Source organism: Bufo gargarizans, chromosome 6 (genome assembly GCF_014858855.1).
Source record: "Bufo gargarizans isolate SCDJY-AF-19 chromosome 6, ASM1485885v1, whole genome shotgun sequence".
NCBI lineage: Eukaryota > Metazoa > Chordata > Amphibia > Anura > Bufonidae > Bufo > Bufo gargarizans.
This window is the reverse complement of record NC_058085.1, coordinates 382,807,791-382,825,520: the sequence shown is the minus strand read 5'-3', so window position 1 is coordinate 382,825,520 and position 17,730 is coordinate 382,807,791. Positions and strand designations below refer to the sequence as shown.

The following is a 17,730-nucleotide window of genomic DNA, read 5'->3' as shown; positions in this document are numbered from 1 at the left end:
AAAGCATTTTTGAAACAAAAAAAATCATATTTTAGTGTCTCCATAGAGTCATAGTTTTTTATTATTTTTTGCCCGATTGTTTTATGTAGGGGCTCATTTTTTGCAGGATGAGGTGACGGTTTGATTAGTACTATTTTGGGGGACATACGCCTTTTTGATAGCTTGGTGTTGCACTTTTTGTGATGACAAAAAAATTATTGTTTTAGAACAGTTTTTATTAAAAAAAATTCTACAGCGTTCAGGTGAGGGGATTGATCATGTGATATTTTTGTAGAGCCGGTTGTTATGGACGCGGAAATACCCAATATGTCTGTTTTTAGTTAATTTTTTTTTTTTTTACAATCTTATGTGTTTTATTTTGGGATTTTTCTTTTTACTTGAAACTTTTTTTAATTTGTTTTATATTTGTCCCATTCTGGGACTTCAACTTCTGGTGTCTGATCCCCTCTGCAATGTATTACAATAGATCCTGCATTGTAATACATTACATGTCGGCTTTTATGCTGACAGCCTGCCTGTGAGACCCAGCCTAAGGCTTCTGTAGAAGAAAAGCTCTGTTTCCTATGGACGGCATCGGGCTTGCCTTCTCTGCCCTTGGGTCCCCGTCACTGCAGCGTGGGACACCCGTACCCTCAGCGAACCCTCTGCATGCAGCTTTGATCACGGCAAACAAGGGGTTAACACTGGCATCTGTGTTTTCACTGATTCCGGCATATGCAGCAGGGGCCCGGCTGTCAGTGACTGCCTGGTCCATGTCGCTGATAGGGGGGGCGCAGCTCCTGCACCTGCCCAATCAGCCCACAGTACATGTACGGCGCTGGTTCTTAAGTCACGTCCACCAGCGCCGTTCATGTACAGCGCGGGTCCTCTACGGGTTAAGAAGAACAGAAAAATAAACATTGATGTCAACACAAACAGGGACAATAGTGGCCCCATAACAGAGTGAGGAGGAGGGACAGCAGCAGTGGCAGTAACAGGGACAATAGTGGCCCCATAGGAGAGTTGGGGGGCAGCAGCAGTGGCATACAGCACAAGATGGTGGAAGATCACAGTAATAGCAGAACCCAAAAACAGCAGTGGGAAAGTAAGGCCCAATGGCAGGCATATCATTAAAAAAATTAGGGGGCCATTTATTATCAGATAGATGACAATTTTTGTCATATATCTGGCGCAGATACGGTTGGAAAGGAGATTTGCGGCTAAATCTGCGACTATTTCACGCTCACACCAGGTCTTAAAAAGGGGGCGGACCAGCAGGCCCATCTTATTTATCATTTTCTACGCCTGTTCTAGGCATAGAGAATAGTCTAAATCTATGCTAGCAAGGAAGCGGGCAGAGAGCGGGCATAGATTTAGACAGGTGGAGGATATGCTAAAGGTATGAAGAGGCCGGCGCCTATACACAAGTTCGGTGCATCCACCGCCAGCTAAAGGGGTATTAGGACTGGCGTCTAAAACGCTGGTTTAAATAAAGCAGCACGTGGCCAGAAGTAACGGCCCATTTTGCAGAATATTCCGGTGTGGCAGCACACTGCAGTATGATCCTTAGTGGCAGAAAGATCTATTCTGTTGCATCAGGCACCGGCGTCTCGATATCCGGGGTGATTCATGCCTAATTTATCTTTATGAAGGTTAATCTTTCAACATTTTGGGAGGAAAAGCAGGGGTAGCTATGCCGCCCGCCGCACTGAACACCTGCTCTGATGCCACACTACTGGCTGGGCAGGAAAGCATGCCCATGGCAAACTCAGCCAGTTGCGGCCACACTTTAAGTTTGACTGCCTAGTAATCCAGGGGATCTTGGATTATGGGTGACAGAGTGCAGTCCAAGTATGCCACCTCCTGCTGGCTGAGGTTCTGCTGCATGTCCTGCTGCTGCTGGCTGGTTTCTTCAGTAGACGGCTGAAGAAAACTGCTCATCATAGACTCCAGACTGAAGTTGCTGCTTATGGAGCTGGTACTGCTCTGGCCCCCCCCTCCTCCCCCCCCCCCCCGGCAATGGCAGTGGAGCGTGAGCGCAGAGGTCAGACCTTCCTGAGGACGGGTGATGGCGCTCGTAGGCAGGGACCAGCTGACCACACAGCATGTCACTACACAAACATGACAGCATGCATCTGGCCATTTGGGCAAGGGACTCGGAGGGTCTAGTTCATCAAACGCTGTGCGACTATTAAAAATACCCGGCAAAACAAAGACAGCCGAATGAAATACCCCTTTTTTTATTTTATTGCTAAAAACAGTCGAGCTTGATAAATGTGCCCCCCTGACTGTAAGCGGGAAGACTATCTCCCCACTCGCTGCCGCAATCATAGGAGGAGACTCTCTGGGGTAGATTTATCAAAACTGGCTTAAAGTAAAACTAGCTTAGTTGCCCATAGCAACCAATCAGATTCTACCTTTTATTTTTCAAAAAATGAAAAATAAAATAGAAAAAAGGAGGAATCTGATCGCATCATTAGAGGCCACTGACAGCCGACTGCTCCTGGACCTGCCATTGTTTCAGTCCAGGTGTGTCCCGATAGTTAGTAGTAAATCACAAGTGTAACACCCTGGAGTGCTGTTACCATTCCTACACCCTGCTACGGTCTCTAATGGGCTAACATAAATGCCATCTTATGTATTTCTTTCCAGGTCTTTTACATTGTGCAATTATATGATTACTATGCAACTGTTTGTTCATGTAATATGCCTGGTTCACCAGCAGGTGGCAGTGTAAATGGCAGAGCTATACTTAGAGAGAATGGAGTTCACCATTCCATTCTCCCTTCTCTGGGCAGAAGTGGGCCAGTCCTGCTTCCTACCAGTAGGGATTGGCAGAAGGTCCAGTTAGAGCAGGAGTCTAGTCTGGACAGAAGAGAAGTAAGGGGGGGGGGGGGGGGGGCACGCTCAGGCATGCCTATGTCAGCCAGAACAGCCTAAGCTCTGCTGACCATGGAAGCGGATGTCTGGAAATCATAGGGGCCAGAGGAAATTGTTCTTCGGTCACCATAAGAGAAATCAGCAAGAGGAAGAGTTATTCGGCTGAAAATAAGTTATTTACTGAGTGACAGAAGGGGGATAACAGTCGACGGCACCCCATCCAAGGACACCAGAACAGGTCTAAAGTACAGAAACAAGACTTAAGCAGAGAGGCCACTAATTAAATAAGTAACAGCAAAACTGCTGATTCCTCCCCTAACAACTCTATAAGGAGGACGGGGCATTTTCTTCTGCTTTCTGAATTTTGTTTTCCTTTTTGGAGAAATAACGCCACATTGATGTCTATTGGTTTTTGTTCCCACCTGAGGCTAATCAGGATCTATAGAAGCTGGTGAGGAGCACACGAGGAGGAGGCACTTACTTCTCCCCATGACTGTATATGGAGGCACAGAGATCAGAAGTGGAAACAACTTGTGGTCTCCTCTGTGCACTGACTGCTCTGTACAGACGGCTGATAACTACTGACCGCCGTGTGGGTTGGACGGATGTGGGTGACAAAATGTTTTTCACAAGACACAGAAAGGTCATCATCCTGAGAGAAGACACCACACATCTTATACTGAAGTGTCTGTAAGACCTGACACCATTCTACAGCATCTTAAGAATCCCTGTGAGCGGCTATAGACATGAAGACTCCCGGTAAGAGACATTTCTGTAATGATTTCATCAATATTGTAAAGTGTGACTTGTTAATCCGAGCGCCAGGGGTGTTGCTAGTGTCTCAATGCATATGGCCCAATTCTCTAAGACTGCTGGTACTAAAATGGGGATGGGGCAAGGAGGGGGAACAAGTGAGGACCACCGGCCCCTTAACTTAACCCCCAAAAAAGACTCAGACAACTTAGTTTTAGCAACCAATTCTTTACTGGGTGATGATCGGCCACAGCTAATATTTTCTTTTAACAAAACGGTATCAAAAACACCACCTCCTCCACGAACCATTCCTCCAATGCAGTATACCACTCTGGCTCCCCAGGGTGTACGTACGCCAATAACTCTTCACCACGAACTTTCCTTTTCAAATGCCGCCAGCTGTGACTTCCATTTTCCACCTCTCACCGAACCTTGAAAGAGAGACATAATGAACCGAACTGGTCTTGCAACCACATATCACTTTTTTATATATATATATATATATATATATATATATATATATATATATATATATATATTACTTTATAAACGTATAAAAATAAACCTGATATAAAAATAAACCTGAACCCTAAGGGCGGGCAACTCAGCTTACCTTGTCAAGAGGAAGTCCCTACCCTGACCTCCCCTATATATATCCACCTATACTCCTCCTCCCACCGGCTCTCCCCCTCTTTCCTTACTCCACCTACCACTTCTTTAACCCCTTACTATTCTCCTTCCAACCACACACCGGGGCCTATTCTTTACCCCTAACCAGGGAAACATAAAGGGAGGGGAAGGGGGACCAACAGTCCCTCATCACCCTCCCTACCCAGTCGGGTGCTCTCCAGTCAACCAACTGTCCCCCCAACAGCCCCCGAAGCCCCCCCCCACCTCCGCAATTTTTCTGTACTCGCTATACAGCAGCATGTACCTCTCACATCCAGGGCCTCCAGGTGACGTCTCCTCTGATGTAGATCTTCTCTGTCATCTTCTTCTCCATTTGGTCCGAACACTTCTCTCAGCCGCCTCGTCTCTGTGGAGTGTGACACACAGACATCTTAGCTGCCTCACTTTTCTGTACCCCCAAATACTATGCTGTACAAAAATGAGTGACGCCCCATAGTAACAGTACTCCTCATAGTCCCACCAATAGTAATTTCCTTCTAGAATGTCCTCATTAGTAATACTGCCCCCAACAGCGATGATGCTCCCCAAGAATGCCTCCATTAGTAGAACAACCCTCCAGAGCCCCCAGTAGAAATAAATTCCCCCTCTTGTTCCCCCTGTGGTAATAAAGCTCTCTACAGACCCCTCAGTAGTAATAAGGTGGATCTATAAGTCCCTCCTATAGAGCCCCCAGTAGTAATAACGCCTAATGTTCCCGGTATTTATAATGCTCCCTACTGTTATAATGCTCGCCCTGCAGTGCCCCCTGTATTTATATTTATCTGATTAGTATCCTAAGAAATTATAATTCCTCAGCCCCTCCAACATACAGTCCCATGTACATAACATTATTTCCCTCCCTCTGCTATAGAGTCCCATATAAATAACATCACATCATCTCTCCAGCCCCCTCCAATATACAGTCCCATGTAAATAACATTATTTCCCTCCCTCTGCCATAGCGTCCCATATAAATAACATCACATAATCTCTCCAGCCCCCTCCAATATACAGTCCCATGTAAATAACATCCCTCTCTATCTACAGCCCCCTCCAAAATATAGTCCCATGTATATAACATCAGACCATCTCTCCTGCCCCCTCCAATATACAGTCCCACATAAATAATATCACCCCCTCCCCCCGCCCTCAACTTTCAGTACTATGTAAATAACATCACTCCACCCCACTGTCCCATGTTAATAACTTTACTCCCTTCAGCCCTAACATACAGTCCCAGTTACATAACTACAACTCCCAGCTCTGCCTCTCCCTTCACTTACCTCTCCTCATGTACAGACATCACCACAGCTTCTGCCCAGGACTTCTCTTCAATGCTGTCCTCTCCTGCACTGGTCCCATGATGGTGACATCATCGCAGGCCCTTTTCAGCTACTGCATTAAGAACTGATCAAATGACCTGTGATGTCATCACAGGTCCTTCAGCTCTTGCAGGGTATTAGATTCAATAGTATTGCCATCCTGAGGACTTTGTATCTATCTGGCAGGCAGGACATTCGGGGCCTGGGACAAAACATCAGGGGCCCAGGCCCCGAATGTGTTAACCTAGCGACACCCCTGCCGAGTGCCCAGGAGATGACTAAGAACAGGGATAAGCTGTATTTCATTATAAACCCTCCATACACTGTAACCAGCCCTGCAGATGTGTGAGCAGGACACGGGCAGAAGAAGGATTCCATTCACTGACAGCAGCAGAGATCTAGAAAACAGCGAGGAATTTATACACAAGTGTATTATAAATGTCCAGTGCCTTTCATCAGACAGTGATTAAAGGGATTCTGTCATCAGATTTTACCCCTATAACCTAAAGATATCCTCATGTCCGGACTCAGAAGAAGAATCCTAAGCTGGCCTTATTAAACCTCACTGTGGCTCTATTTGTCAGAAAAACAGGTTTTTATAACCTGCCAATCACTTACTTAAGGTGCCCAAGGGAAGGTCCGTTAATACAGGGTGCCCGTCCACACCCCTTGCCGTCCGGTGCCCAGCGCCGCCTTCCGTCTTCATCGCCGCCTTACCTGTCTTCAGCGCCGCCTTCTACAGCTCAGCACCGCCTCCGCAATCCTCCCCGTCCCTCTGCCAGATCCCGCGCCTGCGCACTAAGCTCAGCCAATCTGCAGGTCATACTAGGGTTGAGCGAAGTGCACATCATGCCGGCGCATGCGCACTTCGCTCAAGGAAGCCGCTGCCAGGAACCCGCATGGGCGCATCAGGCCGAGCCTAGTGCGCAGGCGCGGGATCTGGCAAAGGGACGGGAGGATTGCAGAGGCGGCGCTGAGCTGTAGAAGGCGGCGATGAAGACGGAAGGCGGCGCTGGGCACCGGACGGCGAGGGGTGCAGACGGGCACCCTGTATTAAGGGACCTCCCCTTGGGCACCTTAAGTAAGTGATTGGCAGGTTATAAAAAACTGTTTTTTGGACAAATAGAGCCTCAGTGAGGTTTAATAAGGCCAGCTTAGGATTCTTCTTCTTAGTCCGGACATGAGGATATCTTTAGGTTATAGGGGTAAAATCTGATGACAGAATCCCTTTAAGGCCTATTCACATAACACAGGACGAGCTCTTTAAGCAAAGCTGCAGCTTGATTCAGACCTCGGCTTTAATAGAGCGCCCAAAGAAATCCATGGGGTCTTTACTGCCCCTCATTGTCCCTCCACAAGGTTTGGGGTCATACAGAATCAGACAGGAAATAACAGTGACACGCTCCACCTAACGCCATGTGTGCAGAAGGACGTGCTAGGGGAGAATATCACTGTACATATACAGCACTTATTGTGCCTCCCTGTGCCGTCTATCACTGCCTATATAGTCAGCACATTTCTAATTCATCATCCTTGAACTATTTATTTGCTACATTATTTTTCATTTTCACTTATTTTTCTGATTATTTTAACTTTTTACAATTTAGAAAAATAAATTATTGCTCTCCATAAACCATCAACGAGCTGCTGTTTACTGATCTAATTACAGATATAGTCTAATACCAACCGAACCAAGGGAGGATTAAGCGGTTACTGGGCCGTGCCTGGGAAAAACATCTCTGTCCTAAGATAAAAATATCCCTTTCAGGACACAACTATTTTTATTTTTAATTCCCCTCCCCCCCCTGCCTTTTTAGTTTTCAGTTCACATAGGCGTCTGAGGGCTGTTTTTTTGTCAGACAACTTGTATTTTTAATGGCCCTGTTTAATTTACCATATCTTGTACTGAGAAATGGGAACTTTTTTTTATTGTGAGGTTAAATTGAAAAAATAAAAAATATTATTCCGCAAGTCAGTGTGATTTCGCCAAAACCAGAATTATATATGACTTTTTGATTGTTTTATTCCATTTATTTGGGGGGACAGGGGCAAGGTGACCAAAAGACAGCAAATTAACTGTTTTAATTTTTTTTTTTTCTATTGCAGCGATCATTGCACAGAAAAATATATTTTATATTTTATTAGTTGACATTTTTATATGTGGCCACACCAATTATCTATATTTTTTTAGCGTTTATTTTTATTTGTAAAATTGCGAAAGGGGAGTAATTAAAAATTTTGATATTATTGTATTTTTATACTTTTTTTAAAAAAAACTTTTTTATTTTTACTGTCCTTTTTAGTTCCCCAAAGGACTCTTCTGATCGCTTGTACCATAGACTATTGCAGTCTGTGGGATTTTTAAAAGCTGCTTCACGCATGGCTTTGAAGGCACCCCACTATGACAGCGCAGGGAGCCTTTTGCAAGGTTGTTAAACCAATCGGAGTCGTTTGCTATTACACAGCCGCCACTCACCGAATATGGAGGAGGCTGAGCTGGTAATGCCCGCTACACACACTTACACAGCACTAATGACGTACAGTTATGTTGTGGTGCGTGTAAGAAATATAAAGGAAATAATATAAAAGCAGACTACAGACACAACAAACAATAAATTGTCACTTAAAGGGATTCCGTCACCAGTTTTTGACCCCCACATTCAAAAATATGGTTATGTTCATGGTGCCCTTGTGATTCCTAATGTGGTCTTATAAGCTGATGCGCCGTGCGGACTTCTACATTCAGCTTCATTGAGCGAAGTGCCGGCGCATGCGCACTTCGCTCAATGAAGCTGAATGTAGAAGTCCGCATGGGCGCATCAGGCACAGGCCTGTGCACACGCGCGGGATCTTAGAGAAGAAGGAGGGGGAGTGAGGGAGAGCCGGAGGCGTTGAAAAGGATTCTAAGGCGGCGCCAATGACAGCAAAGGAGGAGCTGGGCACGAACGGCGGTGGCGGCGGGCGGCATCTTGGAGACATGAGCGTCCTCCTGGGCACCTTAATCTGATGAATGACAGGTTAGATAAAACATTTTTTACACTAAATGAGCACACAGATTTAGCTTATAAGACCACATTAGGAATCACAAGGGCACCATGAACATAACCATATTTTTGAATGTGGGGGTCAAAAACTGGTGACAGAATCCCTTTAAGATAAAGTCAGATCCGTCAACAGCAAGTAAGGTAGAAAACAAAATCTGTGTAATATTTTCTACTATAAGGTCAGACCAGATGTAGGTTGTAAGAAGGTTTCTCTATGTAAACTAAAACTAAACTCCGCTTTGGACAATCCCTTTTATTGAACGCGTTCACAACAATAATCTGATTATCAGGTGTCCTATGTGTCCAAACTTCCTGCAGAGCCACCACAGGAGGAGAAGATGTATTACACTCTCTCCATTGAACTGAATGGCCTGTCAGTGTTATACATAGAGATGCCGGGTCCTCCAGAACCAGAGATGTCCCTTTGTGGCTGCTCTTCGCACTGGTTAATAGATGAGGGTCCTGATCAGGAGGTTCTCCCTCTGTTACTTCAGAATTACCTAATGAACGTTCTCATAATGCCCACAGATAACACCAAGATCTGGACGCCTTCCTGGAAATTCCTGATTATTACTGTCCTCCTAGGAGCCAATATTGTTCTCTTCCGTATTATCGAAGCACTTGGTAAGTCTGACAACTCCTATAGAAGGCAGGAGGGTCGGCTCATTGTCACTGATGATATTACTAATTACTAATATTCATGTTTCCTTCCCTAGTTTATAATCGGGAACTCTCTGAAGCTAAACACTCTGAAATTCTGCATGAGCTCTGTATGAACAGCAGTGACGTGCCCAGAGGTGAGTACCAGAGAACGCTAACTCCTCAACCGCTGATTTCTTTCTGAAGAGTAACATATAACATACTACTGTATATAATGTATTTTTCGCTAAATAAGACTCCTTTTTTCCCCAAAGAAAGTGAGGCGATATGGCCATGTGTCTTAATTAGCACATAGAATACAGGAGCACGGGGAGCGGTGAGTGTAGCACTGACTGTACTCACCGCTCCCTGGTCTTCTTTCAGGTGCCTGCTGTGCTGTGTCCTGACTGTGTATAGCGCCAGGACGTAGTGCACCGGTCACAGTGCAGAGCGGTGCCAGCAGGAGACCAGGGAGCCATGAGAGCAGGAAGAGCCGTCTGGAGCCAGGGAGGTAAGTAGTTTTATTTATATTACTGTCTGTTCTGAGGTCTGATGAAGAATGGGGGTTTGATTTTGGGGTCTCATCAGAATTGTGGATCTGGTCGGGGATCTGATCTGAGGAAAAATATTTTTTTTCTTATTTTCCTCCTCTAAAACCTAGGTGAATATTATGATCAGGTCCATCTTATGAAGCAAAAAATAAGGTATCTTGTTAGGTCCTATTGACAAGGCTGTAGTGTTGCTATGCCACCAACCGAGGGTCCGCAAAACACCGGCGCCAGCCGTGCAAGCTCCGCATCGTGGTGCAGACCCAATAACTTCATTGGGTCGGCTATCCGCAAGATACGGTGACAGATAGGAGGTGTCATATCTTTTGCAGAGCAGAGGCACGGACCCGGGAGCCCAAGGAAGGACTTCTGTGCTTTTCCGTGGGCTTCCAGAGCCGTGTCTCCGCTCTGCAAAGAACAGAACATGTCCTATCTTTTGCTGTATCTTGCGGATTACTTGCCGCATTGAAGTCAAAGGGTCCGCACCACGATGCGGTGCTCACACAGCCAGTGCCCTGTTCTGCTGACCCATGGTTTGTGGTCCACAACACAGGCATGGCGGCACTGCAACCATGTGAAGGGGCCTTTAGAGTCACAGATGATACTACTACTACCTGACATTATTGGATTCAGAGAAATTTCAACAAAAACAATAATATAAAATCCCCATAAATATCATTGTCTTCCTTTTAATTCATCACGATTTTAAACAATTCTATGTAGATGGTTCTCACTGCTTTTGGTTATTTGCTTTCGGGGAGAATCTGGGTGAAAACCGTGGCCTCTGCTCCAACCTATAGAGGATGGTCACCATTTGACATTGCTGGACACTAATGCTCCTTTAGAAAATAAAAAGTGGAATCTGATTAGTTGCTATGGGCAACTAAGCCAGTTCTACTTTACACCAGTTTGATAAATCCGCTTAAATCTGCTTCTCTATTGTGCTACACGTACTGTACTGCTCTCTACCTGTACTACATGTACTGTACTGCTCTCTACCTGTACTACACGTACTGTACTGCTCTCTACCTGTACTACACGTACTGTACTGCTCTCTACCTGTACTACACGTACTGTACTGCTCTCTACCTGTACTACACGTACTGTACTGCTCTCTACCTGTACTACACGTACTGTACTGCTCTCTACCTGTACTACACGTACAGTACTGCTCTCTGCCTGTACTACACGTACAGTACTGCTCTCTGCCTGTACTACACGTACAGTACTGCTCTCTGCCTGTACTACATGTACTGTACTGCTCTCTACATGTACTACACGTACTGTACTGCTCTCTACCTGTACTACATGTACTGTACTGCTCTCTGCCTGTACTACATGTACTGTACTGCTTTCTACCTGTACTACATGTACTATACTGCTCTCTACCTGTACTACATGTACTGTACTGCTCTCTACCTGTACTACATGTACTGTACTGCTTTCTACCTGTACTACATGTACTATACTGCTCTCTACCTGTACTACATGTACTGTATTGCTCTCTACCTGTACTACATGTACTGTACTGCTCTCTGCCTGTACTACATGTACTGTACTGCTCTCTGCCTGTACTACATGTACTGTACTGCTCTCTGCCTTTACTACATGTACTGTACTACTCTCTGCCTGTACTACATGTACTGTACTGCTCTCTACCTGTACTACATGTACTGTACTGCTCTCTACCTGTACTACATGTACTGTACTGCTCTCTACCAGTACAGCATGTGCTTTACTGCTTCTACCTTTACTACATGTACTGTATTGTACATGTACCTTATTGCTCTCTACCTATACTCTTACCACGTTACAATCTCTTAAGTGTATTTATATTGTCATCTTGTGTAATTTCATGTAATTTCCTCACAATTGTGTGTTAAAAGCCTTGTAAAATATATATTGCTGTAATTACTATGTTCACCAGCAGGTGGCAGCAATGTTAGCAAGGACTTAGAGCCAGTTTAGTATTTCTGAGCTTAAATAGTACATTCCAGTCAGGGGCATAGCTAAAGGCTCATGGGCCCTGCTGCAAGAGCTCAGCTTGGGCCACCCTTCCCTCAGTGCTTTGTAGCCAGGGAGGCACATAGCCTTCGTGCTGCCTGAGGAAAAAATTGAAACGCCCCCCTATACCAAATTCTTGACCCAACCCCTCTCCTTTCATTCAGAGGTGTAACAACCATCATGCACTTTCTATAATCCCGGTCTCTTCTAAAGCGGCACAAGGGTCTTTGGGCGCCCTCGGGCTCCTGGGCCCAGTAGCGACTGCTACCTCTGCAACCCCTATAGCTATGCCCCTGATTCCAGTTTAGCTCCCCCCTCTGTGAGGAGGTGTTGAATGTTCCCACATCCTGCCTCATGGAGAGAGAAGGAAGTTTGTGTTAGTCTGCCAGCCACCCTGCTAGGGGAAGGCTGTGCAAGTAGGAGCTCCCAGATTTAGGGATCCAATCCAGGATCTTGTCTCGGCTGAGACATTGATCATCATTCCCAGCCTGAGCTTTGCAGCCTCAGCTGGTAGAAGCAAGCAGCCACCTCCAGAACTCCAGGAAGAAGCATACCCTGTGAAGCCAACTGTGAGTGCCGTCCTATGTATGTTTAAGAACATACCCCTAAAACATACATAAAATATGGTGCATCAGATGATAGGTGCACACTCAGTACCAATGAAGATGCAATACAACCACCAAGTGGCTGTAAATTTAAATTTCTGTTGTTATTCACAATCAGCGATGGTGTCCACAATAATATCCAGCAAATGTCCAGCAACTATTGTCAGTTGAAATAAATTATGTCCCACAAGTGTATAGAACAGATGTATACGTTTACGTCCACTAGCCCACCAAGCTGTAAATGGGCCTGTTCAGTCCAGTACGCTTCTGGTATACTGCCCGTGGTTGGGAGCTCAATACTGCTTTCATATAATAATATTTATGCTCCAAAACGAGCCCGGTCTTACCCGTCTCCGCTGCTGTAGCGTTGGTCCAGGAGGCCGCACACCCGCAGCGTCCCACGTGACCTGGTAACCAAGGGGAACGGATGCAAGCTCGTATGACGTCAGTCTTGTGCGCCCACTTTCAATCAGTGCTGCTTTATCTGCGTCTCTTTCTTTCCTTGCCGGCTTTGTTCCTTTTCTTTAATATTAGGTGGATCAACGCTCACTCTAAACAACCGCCAGACGCGTTTCGGGGTCTCAAGCCCCTTCCTCAGTGGCCTACTGAGTGAACGGATCCTCACTCTTTATATGTGGTCAACTCCACCCACCATCCTCCATATTGCTTTAGCTCTTTCTACTATGTGGGGTGGATTTACCTTTGATGAACCGGATTCATATCCTTAGAAGTACCTTTTAATCATACATTTTAGCAATTCATGTTTAAAATACATTAAGACAATAAATAAATAAATAAATATACCCTACATATTTAACACTCTCTTAAAATTAAGGAATGGAGAAGGCTACAAGGTCACACACAAAAACGCACAAAAAACGCCTCAAAACCGCAATAATATTCCCCGCGTTTTCAATGTGTTTTTTCCTTTTTTTATATACAATTTTGCTGTCATATAGGGAAATGACCAGCCAACAAACTCTTATTTTTCACCGAACATACATGGGAAAATTCATTGACTTTTTGTAATTAAGAGAAGATTCGTTGACTTTTTGTGGTTGAGAGGAGATTCATTGACTCTCTGTAGTTAAGAGAAGCCGTCCTGCGGGGAGGGGAGATCAGTGTCGGTAAACGGCCAGACTGCGATGTCCCATCCCTACAGGACAACCCTCACAGAAACGCAAAGACCTCCATCTCGGCATTAAGGCCTCTAGGGATGATAGTATCATATTCGAAGATCCTGCAGATTCTTGAAGTGACATGTGTGCAATATGGTTTCCCCCCCTCCAGGCTTTTTTGACTTTTTCAATTGCCACAAATTTTAAACTTGTAGGGTCACAGTTATGTGTTATTTTAAAATGTTTGGATAGAGAGTGCGTGTCTAGGCCTTTTTTGATATTCGCCACATGCTCTGCTACTCTCTTCTTCAATGTTCTTTTGGTTTTGCCTATATACTGCTTCCTGCAGCCACATTGTAGCAGATATATAACATCTGTAGAATCACAGGTTAGGCATTCCTGTATCTCCAAACTAAACGCATTCACTGTGGACACCACTTTCGTGGTCTTTTTTGGGAAACTCGTAATTTTGCAATTAGAACACCTGCCACATTTAAAGAATCCATTTACTGCGAACCAATTTTCTTTTCCTTTCTTCTGGCTTTCCTTCCTCAACTTCACCGTTGGGGCTATTTTACCGGCCAGGTTATTTGCCCTAGTGTAGGTGATTTTGGGTACTTCGAATATGATACTATCATCCCTAGAGGCCTTAATGCCGAGATGGAGGTCTTTGCGTTTCTGTGAGGGTTGTCCTGTAGGGATGGGACATCGCAGTCTGGCCGTTTACCGACACTGTGATCTCCCCTCCCCGCAGGACGGCTTCTCTTAACTACAGAGAGTCAATGAATCTTCTCTCAACCACAAAAAGTCAATGAATCTTCTCTTAATTACAAAAAGTCAATGAATTTTCCCATGTATGTTCGGTGAAAAATAAGAGTTTGTTAGCTGGTCATTTCCCTATATGACAGCAAAATTTTATATAAAAAAAGGAAAAAATGCATTGAAGACGCGGGGAATATTATTGCGGTTTCGAGGCGTTTTTTATGTGTGACCTTGTAGCCTTCTCCAGTACTTAATTTTAAGAGAATGTTAAATATGTAGGGTATATTTATTTATTTATTGTCTTAATGTATTTTAAACATGAATTGCTAAAATGTATGATATAAGGATATGAATCCGGTTCATCAAAGGTAAATCCACCCCACATAGTAGAAAGAGCTAAAGCAATATGGAGGATGGTGGGTGGAGTTGACCACATATAAAGAGTGAGGATCCGTTCACTCAGTAGGCCACTGAGGAAGGGGCTTGAGACACCGAAACGCGTCTGGCGGTTGTTTAGAGTGAGCGTTGATCCACCTAATATTAAAGAAAAGGAACAAAGCCGGCAAGGAAAGAAAGAGACGCAGATAAAGCAGCACTGTGGGCACACAAGACTGACGTCATACGAGCTTGCATCCGGTCCCCTTGGTTACCAGGTCACGTGGGACGCCGCGTACAGGCAGAAGCACACCACGTGGGACGCTGCGGGTGTGCGGCCTCCTGGACCAACGCTACAGCAGTGGAGACGGGTAAGACCGGGCTCGTTTTGGAGCATAAATATTATTATATGAAAGCAGTATTGAGCTCACAACCACGGGCAGTATACCAGAAGCGTACTGGACTGAACAGGCCCATTTACAGCTTGGTGGGCTAGTGGACGTAAACGTATACATCTGTTCTATACACTTGTGGGACATAATTTATTTCAACTGACAATAGTTGCTGGACATTTGCTGGATATTATTGTGGACACCATCGCTGATTGTGAATAACAACAGAAATTTCAATTTACAGCCACTCGGCGGTTGTATTGGAACTGAGTGTGCACCTATCATCTGATGCACCATATTTTATGTATGTTTTAGGGGTATGTTCTTAAATAGTTTTATATAATAAAGTGTATCATCACTATCCCACTTAGTGTTTCCTCTTGAAGTGTGCCCCCCCACACCTGTTATTGAGACGCAATTTTTTCACTTTGTCCTGAGGGTGGGACCAGGGGGTGTGCACCTTATTCATATAGGAAGGGGGTGAGCCGCTGTATTTCTTATATGTTATTATGGGTTCGGTTAAATTGTATTGCAATGTATTGTTGTCACGAGGGTGTCAAGAGCCACGTCTGACTCCGTTATACCCGGGGTCAGGAAGTCGCAGCGGGTGGCTGCGCGCTCTATGTCTGAAGATCACGCCGTTTCATAATGATAGTTTTCTGTGTTTGCCTTGCAATCCTTTTTGTCTCACTCAGGGATCCGTAGCTTCTCCTCCTCAGCTGTTTCTTGTCTGTCACTCCCAATCTCCTTATATTCTCCTCTCTCACTTCTCCGGTTGCCAGATATAGAGCTTCCTGCCTGGACTTCTATACTGACCCACTGGAGCTGTGAATCCTGGTTGTTGTTCCAGAGTGTTACCCTCCGGTTGTTGTCTTCTGTTGTCGCCCACCTGGGATTATATGTTGTCTGTTTTGTCTGTCCTCCCCTTGGTGTTTTCCTTTAGAGTTAGTGGTGCGGACTAGTGTTCCCACCGCCCTATTCACTATCTAGGGCTCATCTTAGGGAAAGCCAGGATTTTAGGCACGCGATCGGCGTACGGGTGAGGAACCCGTCTAGGGACGTCAGGGCAGTCAAGTGCCAGCCTCAAGGTGAGATAGGGGTCACTACCTTTCCCTCTCCCTTGGACAGAGCCTTCCCTTTTCCCTCCCTTTGTGTCACGTATGTGATCGGTACGCCGGTCGTGATAATTGTAAACTGTATATATCTTGCTCTTACTGTAATGTTTACTATGTTAAAGGCATTGCTGTTCTGTGCCTCTTCTCCTCCCCCTTTTTCCTGTCCCATTGTTTCCTCAGCAAGGTGTCTCAGGGACACTGGGAGACCAGTTTAAACCAGCTGCTCAATCTCCCATCAGCCCTTGCTATTGTCTGGCCCCACCCTTCCTTGTACCATAGTCCTCCATGTGCCCTATTGTATGTAAATTAGGCTGTTGGGGGGGGGGGGAGTTAAAGTAGGTGTGCTATGTCTAAATAAAGGGAGTTCCTGTTTTAACCCTCAAAGTGAAGTGTCATCTCATTCTTGGGGGAGGATTTATGGTACGCTGTTCCAGTTTGACTGCTAGGAGCGTAAACCTATTCGTATGGTTTCCTATTCAACTGTCTACAATATTCATATGCTTGAGAGGATTTATATGCTTCTTCAGTTCGGTGATGGTGCTTGGAAACCATAGGAAACGCTAGGAGCATCCATCAACGGAGGTACTCAGTCAGGGTGCCAGGTGATCCGTTACAATTACTACCATCCAGAGACATTACACCACTCTGGCATTCCTAACCTGGTACGTGAGTTGCAACACCTTAAAGGGCCCTGTAACTGTACCCTGTGCACGCTGCAATTGGCATCACAAACAAAACTATTAACTATCATTTTCACCTGACCCAGTCATTGCATATTATTGGTGTCAGAGTGCATACCCCAATCCAGCTTACTGCATATGTACTGTACTGCTCTCTAACTGTACTACATTTACTGTACTGCTCTCTACCTGTAATACATATACTGTACTTCTCTCTACCTGTACTGTACTGCTCTTTACCCGTGCTTTACTGCTTTTACCTTTACTACATGTGCTATACTGCTCTTTACCTGTAACACATGTACTGTACTGCTCTCTACCTGTACTACATGTGCTGTACTGCTCTCTACCTCTACTACATGTACTGTACTGCTCTCTACCTGTGCTACATGTATTGTACTGCTCTTTACCTGTAACACATGTACTGTACTGCTCTCTACCTGTACTGCTCTTTACCTGTGCTTTACTGCTTTTACCTTTACTACATGTGCTATACTGCTCTTTACCTGTAACACATGTACTGTACTGCTCTTTACCTGTGCTTTACTGCTTTTACCTTTACTACATGTGCTATACTGCTCTTTACCTGTAACACATGTACTGTACTGCTCTCTACCTGTACTACATGTACTGTACTGCTCTTTACCTGTGCTTTACTGCTTTTACCTTTACTACATGTGCTATACTGCTCTTTACCTGTAACACATGTACTGTACTGCTCTCTACCTGTACTACATGTGCTGTACTGCTCTCTACCTCTACTACATGTACTGTACTGCTCTCTACCTGTACTACATGTGCTGTACTGCTCTCTACCTGTACTACATGTGTTGAACTGCTCTCTA

At 45.0% G+C, this 17,730-nt stretch overlaps 1 protein-coding gene across 3 annotated transcripts in view; it reads left to right on the top strand.

Annotated features, from left to right (window-relative positions):
• Positions 1 to 3,262: 3,262 nt before the first annotated feature.
• LOC122941049 (killer cell lectin-like receptor subfamily B member 1C) overlaps positions 3,263 to 17,730 on the top strand; it is a 32,274-nt gene continuing 17,806 nt past the window's right edge. The window contains exons 1-3 of one of the 3 annotated variants that reach the window (XM_044298036.1): positions 3,263 to 3,618; positions 9,176 to 9,271; positions 9,364 to 9,444. In XM_044298036.1, the coding sequence (XP_044153971.1) occupies positions 3,606 to 3,618; positions 9,176 to 9,271; positions 9,364 to 9,444 (190 nt within the window). In that variant the 5' untranslated portion in view covers positions 3,263 to 3,605. The remainder of the gene's footprint in view (positions 3,619 to 9,175; positions 9,272 to 9,363; positions 9,445 to 17,730) is intronic. The other 2 variants (XM_044298037.1, XM_044298038.1) reach the window with 2 other exon arrangements.